The sequence below is a fragment of the Serinus canaria genome, chromosome 2 (assembly GCF_022539315.1).
Source record: "Serinus canaria isolate serCan28SL12 chromosome 2, serCan2020, whole genome shotgun sequence".
NCBI lineage: Eukaryota > Metazoa > Chordata > Aves > Passeriformes > Fringillidae > Serinus > Serinus canaria.
In genome coordinates, this window is record NC_066315.1 from 6,383,429 (window position 1) to 6,398,929 (window position 15,501).

General features: G+C 40.8%; 1 protein-coding gene across 3 annotated transcripts in view; it reads right to left on the bottom strand.

Annotated features, from left to right (window-relative positions):
- RHEB (Ras homolog, mTORC1 binding) overlaps positions 1-15,501 on the bottom strand; it is a 39,572-nt gene that overhangs the window by 11,857 nt on the left and 12,214 nt on the right. For all 3 annotated transcript variants that reach the window (XM_030227092.2, XM_030227086.2, XM_050971700.1), the window contains exons 2-3: positions 8,266-8,337; positions 1,887-1,954 (exon numbers count right to left, since the gene is read on the bottom strand). In XM_030227092.2, the coding sequence (XP_030082952.1) occupies positions 1,887-1,954; positions 8,266-8,337 (140 nt within the window). The remainder of the gene's footprint in view (positions 1-1,886; positions 1,955-8,265; positions 8,338-15,501) is intronic.

Consider the following 15,501-nt stretch of genomic DNA (forward strand, 5'->3'; position numbering starts at 1 on the left):
ATTTGGGGTTAGGTAACATTTCCTTTTATACCCCTCTTCTGTGACCCTATATCAAGACCCCTTTTGGACTGAAGACACAAAGCTCAGTAAAGAACCAGAAAAGTAAAGAGGCACAGGACAGAGGATGAATACCAAGAAAAATAAGTGCCATAATCTCAATTGTTGCCAATTCATGACTTTATTTTTAGCTCATTAGGAGATGGAAGGAAAGCTGCTATGCTCACAGAAACTCATGGGTCAAATTAAGAAATCTGTCAAGTGATAAAACAACGCTGCTACAACTTTTCAGGCCATAGCCAGGTTTTCAAAAGTATTTAGCAAATCTGCAATACAATTCTTGCTGTGCTGTATACACATGAGGACTCCCTATGGGCCATTAAGCAAGACAGACTTGAGAAAGCAATCAGTCCAAGCCACACCTTCCATAACCCAACTCGTCTCCCCCCTCTAACCCTGTGTGCCAGAAATCAAAGTTCAAATCATTCCATGAAGAATTAAATCTGAAAATAACCACAGGCTGGGAAAGAAGCTGTTTAGGTTCCACAATATTGTATAACAATAAATCAATCCTCAGCAATAGAGGTATGTTAGTGGTGAGTCACACTGCCTTCCCAGAAGGCAATTTCCTCCTCAAAGAGGAATTTTTCTTTTATCACTACGCTACACAATCGGAGCTGTAATGCAAGTGCACTTACAGTGGCACTGAGTGACACCTAGGGAGCTCGTTCTGCTGCTCACACTGCTCAGCCTGCCCCTCTCTCACCCTCTCCTCTGCAGAGCATTCCCCATCCAGCAATCCTGTGGCCAGTGTTGTGCTCAGACACCTCTGAGTGATTACACATGCTGCTGATGAGCACCAAGAGCTGACTCCATATAAATACAGCATGGCTATTCCCCAGCTCTCTTCCAAGAAAGCAATCAAACCTACCTAGAAAGTTACAACCCCTCTGAACAGTCTCCCAGCTATGAGCAGGTATCCTGCAGCTTTAAAGCCTTAGGTACTGGCAGTGTATTTTACAACACTAACATTGTTTAACACTACTCTTAGCTTGGAAAAACCCAAAGGCATTGTAGGAGATCATGGAAGGCAAGAGCATGTAAGCAAGAAAAAAAAAATTAGGATAAAAATATAAAAATACAGGGGTCTAATTAGTGATCTCTGATGAGTTTTTTCCCTCATACAGAGTCTCTCAACAGACACAGCACTCTCGTGCATGGGTTCAGCCAAGCAGCAGTGTGTAATGAACCCCTGGACCTGTAAATAATGAACAGCTGCACTTGCCAGAGCTCGCAGCACACTGCAGGACACGTGCTCCCTGGCTCCTCACCCCCTCCCTGTCATTAGGTGGAGCCCAGACGCACACGTGAAGCATCACGTTAAAATGCAGACAAACTGCAGCAGTTTATTGCTAACTCAGTAAGTACCACCTACATGGATCTGTCTGCTCCCCATGACTGCTCCATGGATACAAGTCATGGTGGTGTAGCTGGAGCAGACAAATACAAAAAAGCCATGAATAATTTCCCCATGGTTTACTGAAGCATTTTTCATCTACTTTTTAATCTCAAGCAAGACTGCTCATTTACTCTGTAAATATCACACAAGGTACTGATGAACTTTTGGGCTAAGGTAGTTTCCTCTTCCTTTTTTTAGGTACTCATTCAATAGATAGGGGGAAAAAGAACCCAACCCTGTAACAAAACACAAACTGAAACCTTTAAATAAACACTACAGAAAAAGTTCTTTAGTGACTAAACAACAAGTCAGGATCATTTTAAAGTTAACTTTCACCTCCGAATGCACAGTTACTACCAACTTAGCTCAACAGGAGTATCAATACCTGTTGTTATAACTTAGGAGAAAGATTCAAAGAAAGATAACTTACCTGGCCAGCAGTGTCAACCAGCTGAAGATGATATTCTTGGCCATTTACTGTGATCAGTTTTGTAAAAGCTAGAACAAGAAATACATAAACAGGTCAGAATTACACACAAGGAGGAGATCAGAAATCATTCATCTGTGCCATCGCCAGCCAAGGCACGAAGAAAAGAACTCCAGTTACAAGTTTTTAAGTAGCAATAAATGGCTAATCCGATACTGTAGTTATAACTAGTCTATTGAAGGTAGCAAAACTCAGAAACTGAATTTAAAATTTCAGATGATTCTCACTCTGGATGCAGCACCTTATTCTTTGCTCTCTTAAGTAAAAGAGGGAATAAGAGGAATAAAAAGGGGGATTTACACACATTTCTACAAGATCCAGACAATCATGATTTGTGGGAACTCAAGATACTTAAATTCAATTGGCATCAAAGCTAAATTTGAACTTATTATAGGGTCTTCTCCTTGGTTTCCAAACAGTTTAGCAAGATCAATTTCCTAAAAGTAAATACCATGAAGAATGTGATGTGGATTGAAAAAAGGAAAAATCTATGGGGCTAAAACACACAGAACTTATGATTATATTAAACCCAGATAATGACAATTAGCTAAGTTCACCATGTTACTTTCACATTTGCCGCAGCTAGCAGCCTATGCAGTCCCCAGTCACAAAGTACATTCAGTCCCTAAAAGTGATGAGAATTGCTGCTCTTCCTCAGAGCCATGAAATGCCAATGTGCTGTGAGCCAAGGAATCCTACCCAGTGTTTGTGTTATGCAACTGCAAAAAAAAAAAACAGTGTCACAGCTCCTGCAGGAATAATGTCCTAACCAGAGCACACAAACCTGGCTCTGGAAGTCTCATGTGGCCTTTGAGACACACTCCAGATACCACTGCTGGACAGCACTGACACACTGAGTAAAGTCTGTGTTATCCTCTAGCTGGGGTGGTTTTCCCAACTAACAGCAGTCCTCAGAAACCTCATCTGCCACCACAGTGATGAGCAGGGAAACAGAGTCAGATGAACAGGTCACTTAGGTGAGCTGAGTTGGCCAACAGCTTCCCAAAGCTGCACAGCTGAATGTTCCTGACCCTGCTGCGCAGTCCCTGCCCACGCCTGAAGTAGATGGAGTTGGCCAACTTTACTCCTCCAGCCCAAAGTTGCCCCTCTGTCAAGTCCCCACAATGTGAGCATTATCTTGAATAAGTGGGCTGGAATAGCTGAAACTGGAGGTTTCAACCCACCTCATAAATCCAATCCTTGAAAAAAAGGAGCGATTCAAACAGCAAATCCAACCTAACAATGTCTAAATCAACAGTGTAAAGTGTACCTATAGTTTTCTTTACAAAATCAGAAAGTGACATTTGAAATGAAGCCTCAAAGAGAGCTTCTGCCTCACCCTGGTTATCCCCTAAGAAAGCTGCTTTAGCACATGTGCTGCCCTCAAATCAGTCTGGATGCTGTTGTTATGCTGCAAATAGCTGAAAGTTGTAGGTTATGAAACACAGATCCACAATGGCTCTTGGCCTTGGATGAATGCTGTGATGGGGACAAACTGAGGCAGCCTTGCTATATACAATACCCCTGCTTGGAGTCAGAGGGAAAACAGACTCCTCTGGAGACACACTGCACTTACAGGTGTGCAAGTAACAGCCTCTTCAGTCTCTTGACACTTCACATACACATCAAAGCAGCTGCAGTCAAAGTAACTTCAAGGGCATCATGAAGTTTAAATATTTAAAAAGGGACAGGCAGTAGTTTTTTCAGACTATTCTAGAAACCTAGAAGAGACACAGCAATGATGTCATCATCATCATTACTGAAAGCACAGTGTGACAGAGACAGGAGAAGGGAAACAGTGAAGGAGTCAGCACAGCCTGGTGAGGAAAGCTGTTAGTGCAGTGCAGAGCCTTGCAGCACTAAGCACAGCCCAGTGTGTGAAGACAAATCTGCTTTGATGAAGTCACATCTAATGACTTCCATTTCTTTGCTGAAGCTTTTTAAAACCATTCCTAGTTAAGAATTTAATTTTGTGAAAAATCTGGTCCCCTTGATCCAGCCAAAGTGTTCACTTCCAATTCCATCACCTATCATCCTAGGACTTCTGCTATGCTTGTGCACAAGACAAACAACAATACAATCCCTGCACAATTTGGCTCTTCCTGGTAGGCCAAGGACACTTTTCAGCAGACTTGACCTGACATTAAATCATAATGTGAGCATCTCCAAAACACTGCTCATCAACTGGAACATGGATTTTGGAACAGGACATTCTTTCACCTTGCAACACATAACTCCAGTGATCATTGCTACCTGGAGATGAAGTACATTGCAATTAGACCAGCATGAACAAAATCATTTGCATGTGCAACTCCATGACAGCTGCTGTAGAAACAAGCCATTATGCTATTAAAAAAAAAAAAATCCCAAACAGTAACAGGCAAAGAAATGCAGGAAGGCCTTTAGATCAATAGTGATGCTGAAGAAAGGTACAAGAGTGCTGTAACATCATTGCCACAACATGGATGATAACTAAATACAAATCACCTCACAAGCTTTTCTTGGTTACCACCTCCTGCATCCCTTTCTACTTGCCTGCATCCCAAAGTCAATGCCTGCTACTAATCTACCAGGACATCTTTCACAACACTGAGATGTGTGATGCAAGAGAGTTATTTTTAGTTTTCCTCAGAAGCCTCACTTGCACCCCTTAGAAAGCTGCTCACCAGCAGCTCCAGAGAAACACAGTTCACCCTTCCAGTGCAGTTGCCAAGGCATGTGCAGCAGTTTAGCCCTGGAGAGTTTCTGTAAGACTAATCTAAACCTACAGGTGCTCCTCCACTACTACTAGGGGTCCTCCAGCCCTCTGCCCCTTTCTAATATGCTTTTACTCACATTTGTATCAAAAAACATGGGATGGAGGTAGGAAGCATGGGGGAAAGATGTTCCTTTCCTTAGGGAGCTAGTGAAACAATTTAGGGAAGAAAGGAAGGCCACAGAGCTGTGAAACAGTGCTAGAAGGCCCTCTAAAACTGCAACAAAACCCAAAAAGTAGCCAGGCAGCCTTTGGAGGACACATTTGAGACCTGGGCACCCCAGTCATTTACTTGCAACACAAGACATCCCTGCAAAGATGATGTGGGTGGAATTAAGTGCACATCTTCATTACCTGATCCTTCTGACCTATGTGAGTTTCAAAATCAGGTTCTAGTTTTCATTCCTGTAAAATTCTTGCATTATAATTTGCACTGGTCTTACTTCTTAGTTCAGAGCGGATCTGCCTGCAAAGCCCCATCCAGCCCAGTGTCCCCAGAGACTCCCTCCACACACTCCTGCTCTCCAAGGATCTTTCTTCTCTTTCCAACATTCCTGCAAGTAGCAGTTCCACTCGTTTCTCAACCTGGCTGTCTCAAGAACAGCCACCCACTGAGATGTCACTCCTGTTGGGACATTCAGACAGGGAAAGTCTCTTCCTGAAGCAATTATCTCTCACCTCCACTGCTGCCACAAAAGGATACAAGTTACGCTTCCCGACCTACAAGCTTGGTAGAAGGAAGGGAAATAAATTAACTTTTCTGGTGCCAATGTAACATAAGCATAGGAAAATGTAGCAGTGAAGCAGTCCTAACCTTCACAAACAACAAAGAAAATCTGATGTACCTTATTTTCCTTTTATCACTTCCAAAGGCAGAGATTTTCATACTTAAAACCTGGTATTTCTCCAATATTAGGTCTGACTCCTATTGCTCAAGGCTTATAAATGACACAACTTGTTCCTGTAAGAGCTTGATTACAGCTTGCCTTACATACAATTTAGCTTTGCAGTCAACATTGTGTGCAAGTTTTATTATTTGAGGACAAAAATTATTAAGAGTGCATTACCAGCAGTACTGCAGATTTCTACCCTTTCTTCACTGCTGCCAGAATACTGTAACAAATTACCAACAACAATTTTCTGGAAATAAAACAGAAATCACATAGGCCAGACAATCCTTTCCCAGGCATGCTTTCAATTTCCAAGTCTTGTTACATGTGTAGACCCAACCACCAGAAGAAACTGAAAAGGTTTTACAACTTACTATAATGCCCTGGAAAAACCCAACATTCTCCAACACTGTCCCTGGTATAAGAACCTGGACTTTTCAACCCTTTTTGCCAACACCATACATCAAGTGGGAAATCATGAGCTAGGAAATGCCTAAGAGTTGCTCATGTACTTTGCATTTTATGATCCTACATAGAATCAGAAAGAGCTGGGAGTGTCCAAAGAATTCACTGAACAAAGATTTCTATTTAGAAAAAAAATTAATCTATTACATTCTTAAGTCAAAAGAATTATTTTTTACTTAACCCATCAAAACTAGTTTCACGTATCTTTAAAAATTTTCAGTAAGTTTTGAATTTTAGTGTTAAATCACAATGTGTTCCCTCGTCTGTTCTTCACAGAAGCATTTTTAAGACATTATCAGGCCTTCTGGGGCTTAAAGATGGGACAGATTTCCCAATGTTTTGAGCTCCAGGGCATAACTTTTATCTTTTTAACCCTTACTTCCCAGAGATTTCTGATGTCAGAAAGACCCTTCAATTCTCCACCTTTCAGAAAGCAAATTCCTCCAGCCATGCCACAGATCACAAGACTTACACTAAATGAATAATGTTTATTTTCTAAACAAGAAAGAAATCAAGTGAAAAGTTAAGGCTTCTTAAGATGCCCCCTCCCAACAAGCCTTCATGGCCAGGAAATGCTCAATGCTTGGAATTCAGACCAAGCACACAGTGCAGACTAGGAGAGTCAAATAAGAGCAAAATTCATCTACAGGGTATTTTTGTATAGTTCAGAAATGCTGAAGTTGTGAGACACACAACTACAGAGTTACAAACAGCAGCTGCAGACAACAGGTAAAGGATGAAACAAGACAAATCTTGTATCAATGTGTCAAAATCCTAAAACAAGACACAGATTCAGTATTTTGTAAAGACTTTGACTCCATGTCTCTCAGTCTTTATTCATTGACATGCAGCTGCATAAAACTAAAAGATTTTAAGTAATTTGCATTTATATGGCACAGACAGTGAAAGATAACCTGCCCCAACAGAATTAAAATTATAAACACAGAAACTTAAACCCCAGTATTTTGCTAGCAGCTTTAATTCAAGACATACCTGACTTATAATTCAAACAAAGTAAAAAACGATGATGGAAAGTATTAGTATTAATATCTGTATAAGAGCTAACATTCAGACCAAGGGCCAAATTATCCACTCTGACTTGCTAAAGCAAATTTAGAGTTTCTCCAAAAGTAGTATTTGAATTTTAGTTCTAAACAATAAAACAATCCCAAGTAAAATATTCTGATAGCTACTGATGTAATTATATACCACATATACATATATATTAAAAAAACCCCTTGTTCTGATGATTGCTTCATTCAAACTTCCAGAGTATGACATAGGTTTAACATCCTACTGCAGAATTTCAAAACACTAAAAATGTGTGCTACACAAGTCATTAAAATACAAGAACCCCAGGGCTATGATCATGAAACCACTTTCATTTGCCACATGACTAAAGTAAGCCAACATGATCAAGTTACTCAGCCCAGCACTGCAGTTGTTCAAGTACTTTATGGCCACTGCTAGCTCAGAAAGAGGTGGCTGGATTGTAATGAATGCCAGGTAACCTCTGAAATGACTTTTTCCTCTTGGCAGCATTTTTAGCATTAGTGTCTTTACTCACCTGCTATGCCAGCTACTCACAAAGGTACTAAATTATTTTTAAAAGAACTGTTAAGAGGCAAAAAAAAACCAAAACCAAAAACACTTGAGAAGTCAAATACCCAGTATTTGCAGCAAGCTGATTGTGTAGCAGCCTTGTTATCCAGCTGCTGGAAAGGAGGACTTAAAAAGATTATCATGCTATCATAGCCACACAGCCTACCTTCTAAGTGTTTTAATCCTGATGGGTATTGCTGGCTTTCTGTTCATCTGGATATACTGACCTTATGTGAGACTCTGGAATACTTGTACTTGATGGCACATTTTCATTTATTGTGATGTAAGGAATTTAAAGTGCCACAAGTACATTAGGGGAAGCAAATGCTCAACAACACACACAAAATACAAGGAAGTACATTTTGGCCAGATTCATTAGGTGTCTCTTCATTTAATGCTAAAAGTTCAGCTGTTTGGAGAAATATGCACACAGCGATTTCCATGCTGCAAGAGTGCAGCATTGGTTCAAAAGATTAATAAAACTTCTGTGGCAATTAATGGACTTTAATGTTAATATGTAAATATCCACATAAGTAATACATAGAACCCCAAGGGCTTCTGATACAAGTCAGCTTGGTACAGAAGAGGAGCTTGGCAGTTATTTACTTACTGTTCTCTATGGTTGGATCATATGAATCAACAAACTGTCCTTCAACAAACTGGATCGTCAGTGAAGATTTTCCTGTAAAGCAAAGGAAAGAAAAATCTGGAATGAAACAAAGTCCTCTGGTTGTTATCACTTCACTGCTTACTAGTAGATACACCAATTTTCTAGCTATCCAATATGAGCTCTGTGTGGTTCATTTAAACTATCTATACATGACAACTGACCTATTTTTAATTTAAGTGCCTATTTCTAGTAACTGGGTCTCCTGAACACATAAAAAGCAGTGCAAAAGCTACTCAGCATGTGTTCTGCTTTTGTTTTAACAGGGCATAATTTAAATGATTCCTTAGTTTAAAAGAAATCTAAAAGCAGCAGTGCATGATCCTCATAGAACTAAATTTAACAAATGGATATACTTGGAACGTTTTTCTGTCAAGAAGCAAATACAATTCAAAATCATTTTCAGTAACCACAGAGAAAACTTGGATCGAATTAGCCAAATTTGGTTTTACTAGGAGACTGGACAGATTTCCCATGACAAAAGGATGATCTCAAAATTCTTGAGACCAATATACTCTCCTATTAATCCTCCTACTGCCACACCACAACAGGCCAGTGGATGCTGTATTTTAAGCAGTGACTGAAGTGGCATAATTGGATTTTTCTTTAAAGCCATTTAACTGCTACTTTAGAAGACAACATTCCCCATTTCACTTAAGAGAGTAATGCAAAGCACTGAACTTCATAGCAGACTGAAAAAATGAGAACTCATTTAGTCTTGAAATACTTTATAAGACGGTGAATCACATACACTGACCATAAAAAGCACCTTTAAAGCTCTGCAACTGAAGACTTCTCAAAGCATTACTGAAGCCTTAACACAATTTCCATTACAGCACATCATGTACATTTGGGAATCTCCTAGATCCTATTACATTATGTTTACTGGACAAATACCCTCTTACAGAGATTGCCAAGTGCATTAGCTGCTTTTGGACACAAGCACATTCTTCATGCTCCTTAATACTCTTTTCATCATCAAGAAGCACAAACAAAATACAACCTCAAGTTAAAATTTTGACTCAAAACCACCCAACTCAGCGGAAACCTCTCAATGACCTCTTAAGTAACCAACATTGTGGTGGAAATATACAGTATCATTGTTTAAAAGAAAAAATTGCTTTGGGTAAAAAACTGCTCACTTCCAGAACTCAGAAAATGTTCTTCCCTAAGCATTCCTTCAGGAGATATTAAAAAAACTGTCTTCCATTTCATTCTCTGCCATGCTTACCCCTTTGCTGTCTCCTATCAATCATGACAGTTTATTCAAGAAATAATGCTAAAAAAATTTCCAAACCCCACAAAGACCACCATCAAGATTTTATCGAGTTGCTTTTTCTAACATCAAGTTCTTAAGATACATTTCCTGGTCTTATCTTCAAGCATGAAGGTGTCATGCTCACAATGCATGAGTTGACAGAGGACTTTTCACTTTAAACTGTTGCTCCAGCAAGGCTCACACACCCCACCCCCAAATCATCCCAATAAAGTCAGATTAAGGATTGAAACTGTTCCTCCCAGGAACTTTCTGAAACTGTGTATTTTGGACACCATTTAGAAAGTGAGCAAACTTCCAAGCTATTTCTCCTTTAGCTATAAACTTATGAAGTTGCTACCCAGAGTTCATGCTCCCACATTCTTTGCCAATACCAGCGCATTAAGCGCTCCATTTAAAAAAAAGGTTAACTACCCCTATATTAGGCTGTTAGAACTTCAAGATAAGAGAGTTAAATTCAGTAAAGATTATAACTGAACTTTTTTCCTCCTAAGAAGGATTCTGAACTAACTGAAAGACTTGACTGCTGCCGTCTGTCTGTGCTAAGCCTGGAAACTGAATAGCAGAAGCCAGAGCCAACAGAAAATGCTGCATTTCACACCCAGCTGTATTAATTACTGCTTTCCTCCTAACAGTGACAGGAGAGGAAACAGATAAAACCAGTGTTCCAACACTCTCCTCCTAAATTCCTCCAAGCTTTATAACAAGCCTTCCAGTAATGATGTGTTCATGATCAGGAGAGCAAGCCTGCTTTTCTTCCATGAGGCACAGGGAAACTCTCCAGTTTGGGATTCAGCACCTACCCCCTCGGGGAAGTGCAGGCAACTGTATCCCACTAAACCAAGGCTTCCATGGACACAGAAATCTAAACCCTGAGTCATTAACACCCTGTGTCAGCCCATGAGCAAGCAGCAGGCAGAACCCTGTGACCAACAGCTTGGCTTGAACTTTGTCCCACAGGTTTTATTCCAGGTCTTTGACCTATGCTCATGGACAGAGTGGAAAATCAAGTTGACAATTTAGCTCCTATCTGCTCTTGCCTCAGAAAGATCAGGCAAGGCTTTCAGCAAGGATTGCAACACAAACACAATGTCCCTGAGGCCAAGGGACCCTGCCAATTGCCAACTCTATGTCGGGGCACAGCAGGGAGCACAGGGCTGTCTGCATGTGCAGACACCACGGGCACACTTCAGCCTCAGCAGCACCAGGGAGTCTGACACCAGCAGCAAAGGCTTGATTAGCTGATTACTCAAGGGGGCACACCTCAAAGAGGATCAGTACTGATGTATCCTCGTTTGGAATGCAGCCACACATTTTTGCAGCTCGCTAAGCTTCTCCTTGTAGCATCCTCTATGCTAATAAATTCAACATATCCACTGTATTTGAGTTTTGGGAAAATAAACATTCACTGATAGCAAAAGGAGAACTGATACAAGCTGAAGCAAGGGTGCAGAGCCTTGCTACAGTAACTCAAAGCACCAGGTACTCCATGGCAGGGTTGTAAACTAAATCTGCCAAATTTACTGACTCTCCTTCTCCCTGAAGGAGAGGTACAGAAGGGAAGGGATGCAAGAAACGGGTTTCATGAGTGTTTAGAATATGAGTCCCAGGTAACTGAAAACTCAGCTCAAGCTGTCCAGAAGTACCCAAAGTGTATTTGCATACACAATTCATTATTTATGGTATTGTGTGAGAGTGGTAAAGAAAAGAGTCTTCCACTGTCAAAACAGAAAAGAAGCAGATTTTCAGACAGAAAGCCAGTTCAAAAACTAAAGCTGTTGTGTTTCTGTTCATACACTAGACCACTTGCACCATTAAGAGGAACATCCCATAAACACTGACTAGTGCCATCATAGCACATCAGTTTCAAATGCCATTGCAATTGTCAAGGCAAAACAATTGCCAAATTGTGTTTTACTCATCCTTTTACTACTTGGACAAGAACTGTGGTATTTATAATCTAGCCTTAAAATTCAAGCTTTACAACACCAGGCAGTTCACGAAGCAGATGAGTAACAGAGCCTGGGTGGGCTCGGGGACAGCTGGCCTCCCCCAAGAGGTCGTGCTCCTCTTCTGTGCACCACCACCTGCCTGCTGTCCCCATCTCACACCTTTTCTCCTTGCAACAGACACAGGGAAAGCCCAGATTAAACTCCCATCAGCAGCCAACTTCTCCCCAAACCCAGAAGACAAAAATGATGCAACCAGGCAACGAGTAAGTCAAACAACAGCTCCACAAGCAGGGCATTGTGCAAGCAGGGCTGCACAGCTGCCCACGGCCATGGGCAGCACAGAGCAGCTTATCTCAACAGGAAGGGTTTCTCAATCCTTGCAACTGCCCACACAAGCCATCAGTAAACAGTTTGTCCTGCTCAAGAACAACAACTACTGAAGAGCTGCAGTTCTGTTGGCAGTGTAGATGCAGTTTCTTTAACCCATCTTTTGCTATTAAAATGCACGATTATGCGGTTTGCATAATCATTAAACATTTAAAAGCTGCCAGCATCTCATCTACTCCTACCACAAGCATAGCACCTTACCTAAGCTAGTCTCTATACAAGCTTAGTGACTAGACTTACCTAGTCTCCTACCCAATCTTGCCTACAGAACAAGCTACTTTAGGCTTTGCCACAAAAAGCACTCAGCAAATTTCATAATGAAATGCTGTCGGTCACATCAAATTAGGTAAGTCTGGCTGCACATTCAACTTACAACACTGCACAGAGATGAAGTTTTCATACCAAAAGATACACTTGATTTAACTTGAATGTTGGGATCTTTATCTTCTTTAATTCACAATACCAAGATGCACAAAATGGAGACACTGGCATTTCCACAGTGCAGATTATCCATCCTCAGAGCACAGAGTGGGACTGAACGACTTTCTGGAGCCAATGGAGGCTGACTGGGTAGCAAAGATTACAGCATCCCTTCCTGACAAAGATCCTCTCACAAGATTGCAAACTATCTCAGAACCCATCACTAGCTCATCATTCATCTCAGGCCACATCGTTAGCAACTTTCTATAGTTCATTAAGATACCCCCCCAGGTACTAATTATGGCTGTGTAGTTCCTGTTTTGCTGAGCGTTGCTTTGTATTTAGTGAATTAGTCTAATAACTATAAAAATGATACAGCTGGGTCAATAAAGAATTCTGTTTCTAAATCTCTGGAGACAGAAATACAATGAGTAGCTTGTGTTTTACTCAGATGCAACTTAATTCTACTATTAGACTTTTAATCATGAGGAATTATATAAACATCTACATGGAGCTGTAGTTTTATACATTTTTGTAGTGATTTTCTTGTGATGTCAGCATTACAATAACAGGATTAGAAAAATATTTTCTGATGCTTAGAGACAAAACTCAATTCTGCAAAGAGTTCAATTCCTGCACTTGCTCATGACACTCGTGCTTCACTTGCAACACAGAGTGGTGGCACTCCTCTCTCAACATGCTCTCTGAGCTTTCTGGAGGACAAACTAAAGGTTGTAGTTCTGAAAGAGTGAAAGTTGCAGGACCTCAATGACACATCTTTTGGTAGTGTGATAAGGAGCTTCAAACACTGCAGAACCCTTTACAACAAACCAAAGAGCAGATCAGCTTTTCAGGATAACCGAAGTTCTTCTTTAACTTCTTGGCACTCTGTCTCATTGCTACAACTGTTCCCTGCCTTCTCCTGCTCTATTTTTTTTAAAAAATGCATATAAGGAAATACATTTGAAGTCTAAGGCAAGGTTTTGTAGCAAGAACTACTTCTGCTGTAAAGGAGGAGTTGCACATGATGGTCTGTAACACCCAAGAGCATCAGCCTGCTGGGAGATGCTTGTTTCCCTTCCATCTGCATTGCACAATCTTCTTGAGGTTTATCAAAGGTATTCCTCTGCAAGCCAGAGGAAATCTGAGAGCAGTCATTTAGAAACAAAGCCACATGGCTTCCTTTATTTTCTTCAGATTTCAAAGCAATTGCTCACACTCACAGGAGTACTTGCAGGCCTTTGCTAGGTCAGCAGCAATGAGCCTTCTGAACACAAGCCAAGAGTCCTAATGCTATCTAGATCATATTTCCTGTAAAGAAAGCAAGAGAGCATGTGCTTTATTCCCTGATATTTAGCAGCAGGTTTGTTCCATCCTACAGCAGTGCTCATCCCTCAATGCTCACTTAAACTGTGTTGCAATGTATTACATGTCCAAGCAAGTATGTAGAGAAAAATTCCATTGCATTCCTGCAATGGCTTAAACTTCCAGGCAGCCCATTTTTTCTCCAATAAAGTCAGTAACTACAGCAAAGGACTGTAAAAAAAAAAAATCTTTTAGTAATTTTAGCACACAGTCCAGTTACATCTGCTTGCTACTTTTGCTGGCAGGAAAGCACCAGCCTGCAGCTTTCCTCCTGTTTCCCTTTTAATAAGTTACATGAATTTTAATTCCATGTGTTTACTGTCAGTTGTCAAAGATGGGAAAAGGTGTTACAAAGCTTCCAAAAAACCCCAAAACAACAACCTCACCAGGCAATGGAATGCATGCATACCTGACTGCATCAAAGATGCTTTAAACAGGTCAAGGGAACTGCATCCTTGTATTCCTTAACGGCTAAGGAAATTCAGACATTCCTACCCCAGACAGTCAACCTGTATTTCTCAGATAAATACCATCCTCTGTATTCCCTTCAGACTTCCTGCAGAAACTGTGCATCCCTCCAGCACCTTCCCACAACACAAGGCTTAAAATATTTCAGGTGGCAGCAGAAATTCAATGGCATTGGTAGGTGGGCGGTGAGCAACTGCTTTGTGCATCACTTGTATATTTTTTTACCATTACTTTTCCTTTTTTTACCATTTACCTTGCCTTTTCTGTCCTATTAAACTGTCTTTATCCCAATTCCATTTTATCTTTTTCCCCAACTGTGTCTCCAATCCCACTGTGGGAGGTGAATGAATGGCTGTGTGGTGTTCAGCTGCCCAATGGGTTAAACCTTAACAACTCCTAAAGGGAAGTTTATTAAGCTTCCCTTTAGGAGTTTATGACACACCTAAAGGTATAGTGCCTGAAATTTGTACTGACTTCCTCTCCAAAGGGGCAAAATTCAATTTCTTCTGCTGGGGAGAATCCAAGTCCTTTCTCCCTATACACACACTTCAAGCAGCTCATTAGGTGTTTGAATAAAATTGACCTTTCCTTGGATCATTGGGTATGTACAACATGAAATGTCTTTGAAAGATCCTTTCAGAAACTGCCACTGTTTCATCATTAAATCATTTTTAAATGCTATGTCATGAGAAACAACACATCTCTCTTGCTTTAATGCATTCCATGCATTCCCCTTTTCTGTCTTCAAGGTTTTAGTTTCCACAGAAGGGATCAAACTCTCAAATTCCAGTCACCTCCTTTTTGCAGCTAAAGATTTCTGGGATGTACAACTTAAATTGCCATTCTTTCTTCAAGTGGATCCTGCCAGCTGCAGTCACAACACCAGCTCTCCACCCTCTGCACAGACATGGCCTGTTAAACTTTCAAGTTCCATTAGGAAACAGGATGAACCCTTCCTTCCACAAATCTCACTTGCATTTTCAGACCAGTAGGAGAGAAAGAGAAGCCTTACCAAGAAGAAAGACCTCAGTTCCACTGACATGCTGGTCTTCCCTAAAAAGGACCTTGAGGACTGGAGCCATAGGATTCACAGTTGCCAACACTGTGGCCACCATACACCAATCACTGCTTACAGCCATCACCAAGCAGAGGGCCAAGTCTTTGAAAACATCACAAAACCTTTCCTGGCATCATTTAAAAACACAAGTCTAGGAACATGACCCTGGAGCATACTGTAACACCAAGTAATACCAAAAGCAGCTGAAATGGGTGAAGAATAGACCATCTTGGCAGGACTACTCAAATGCATGT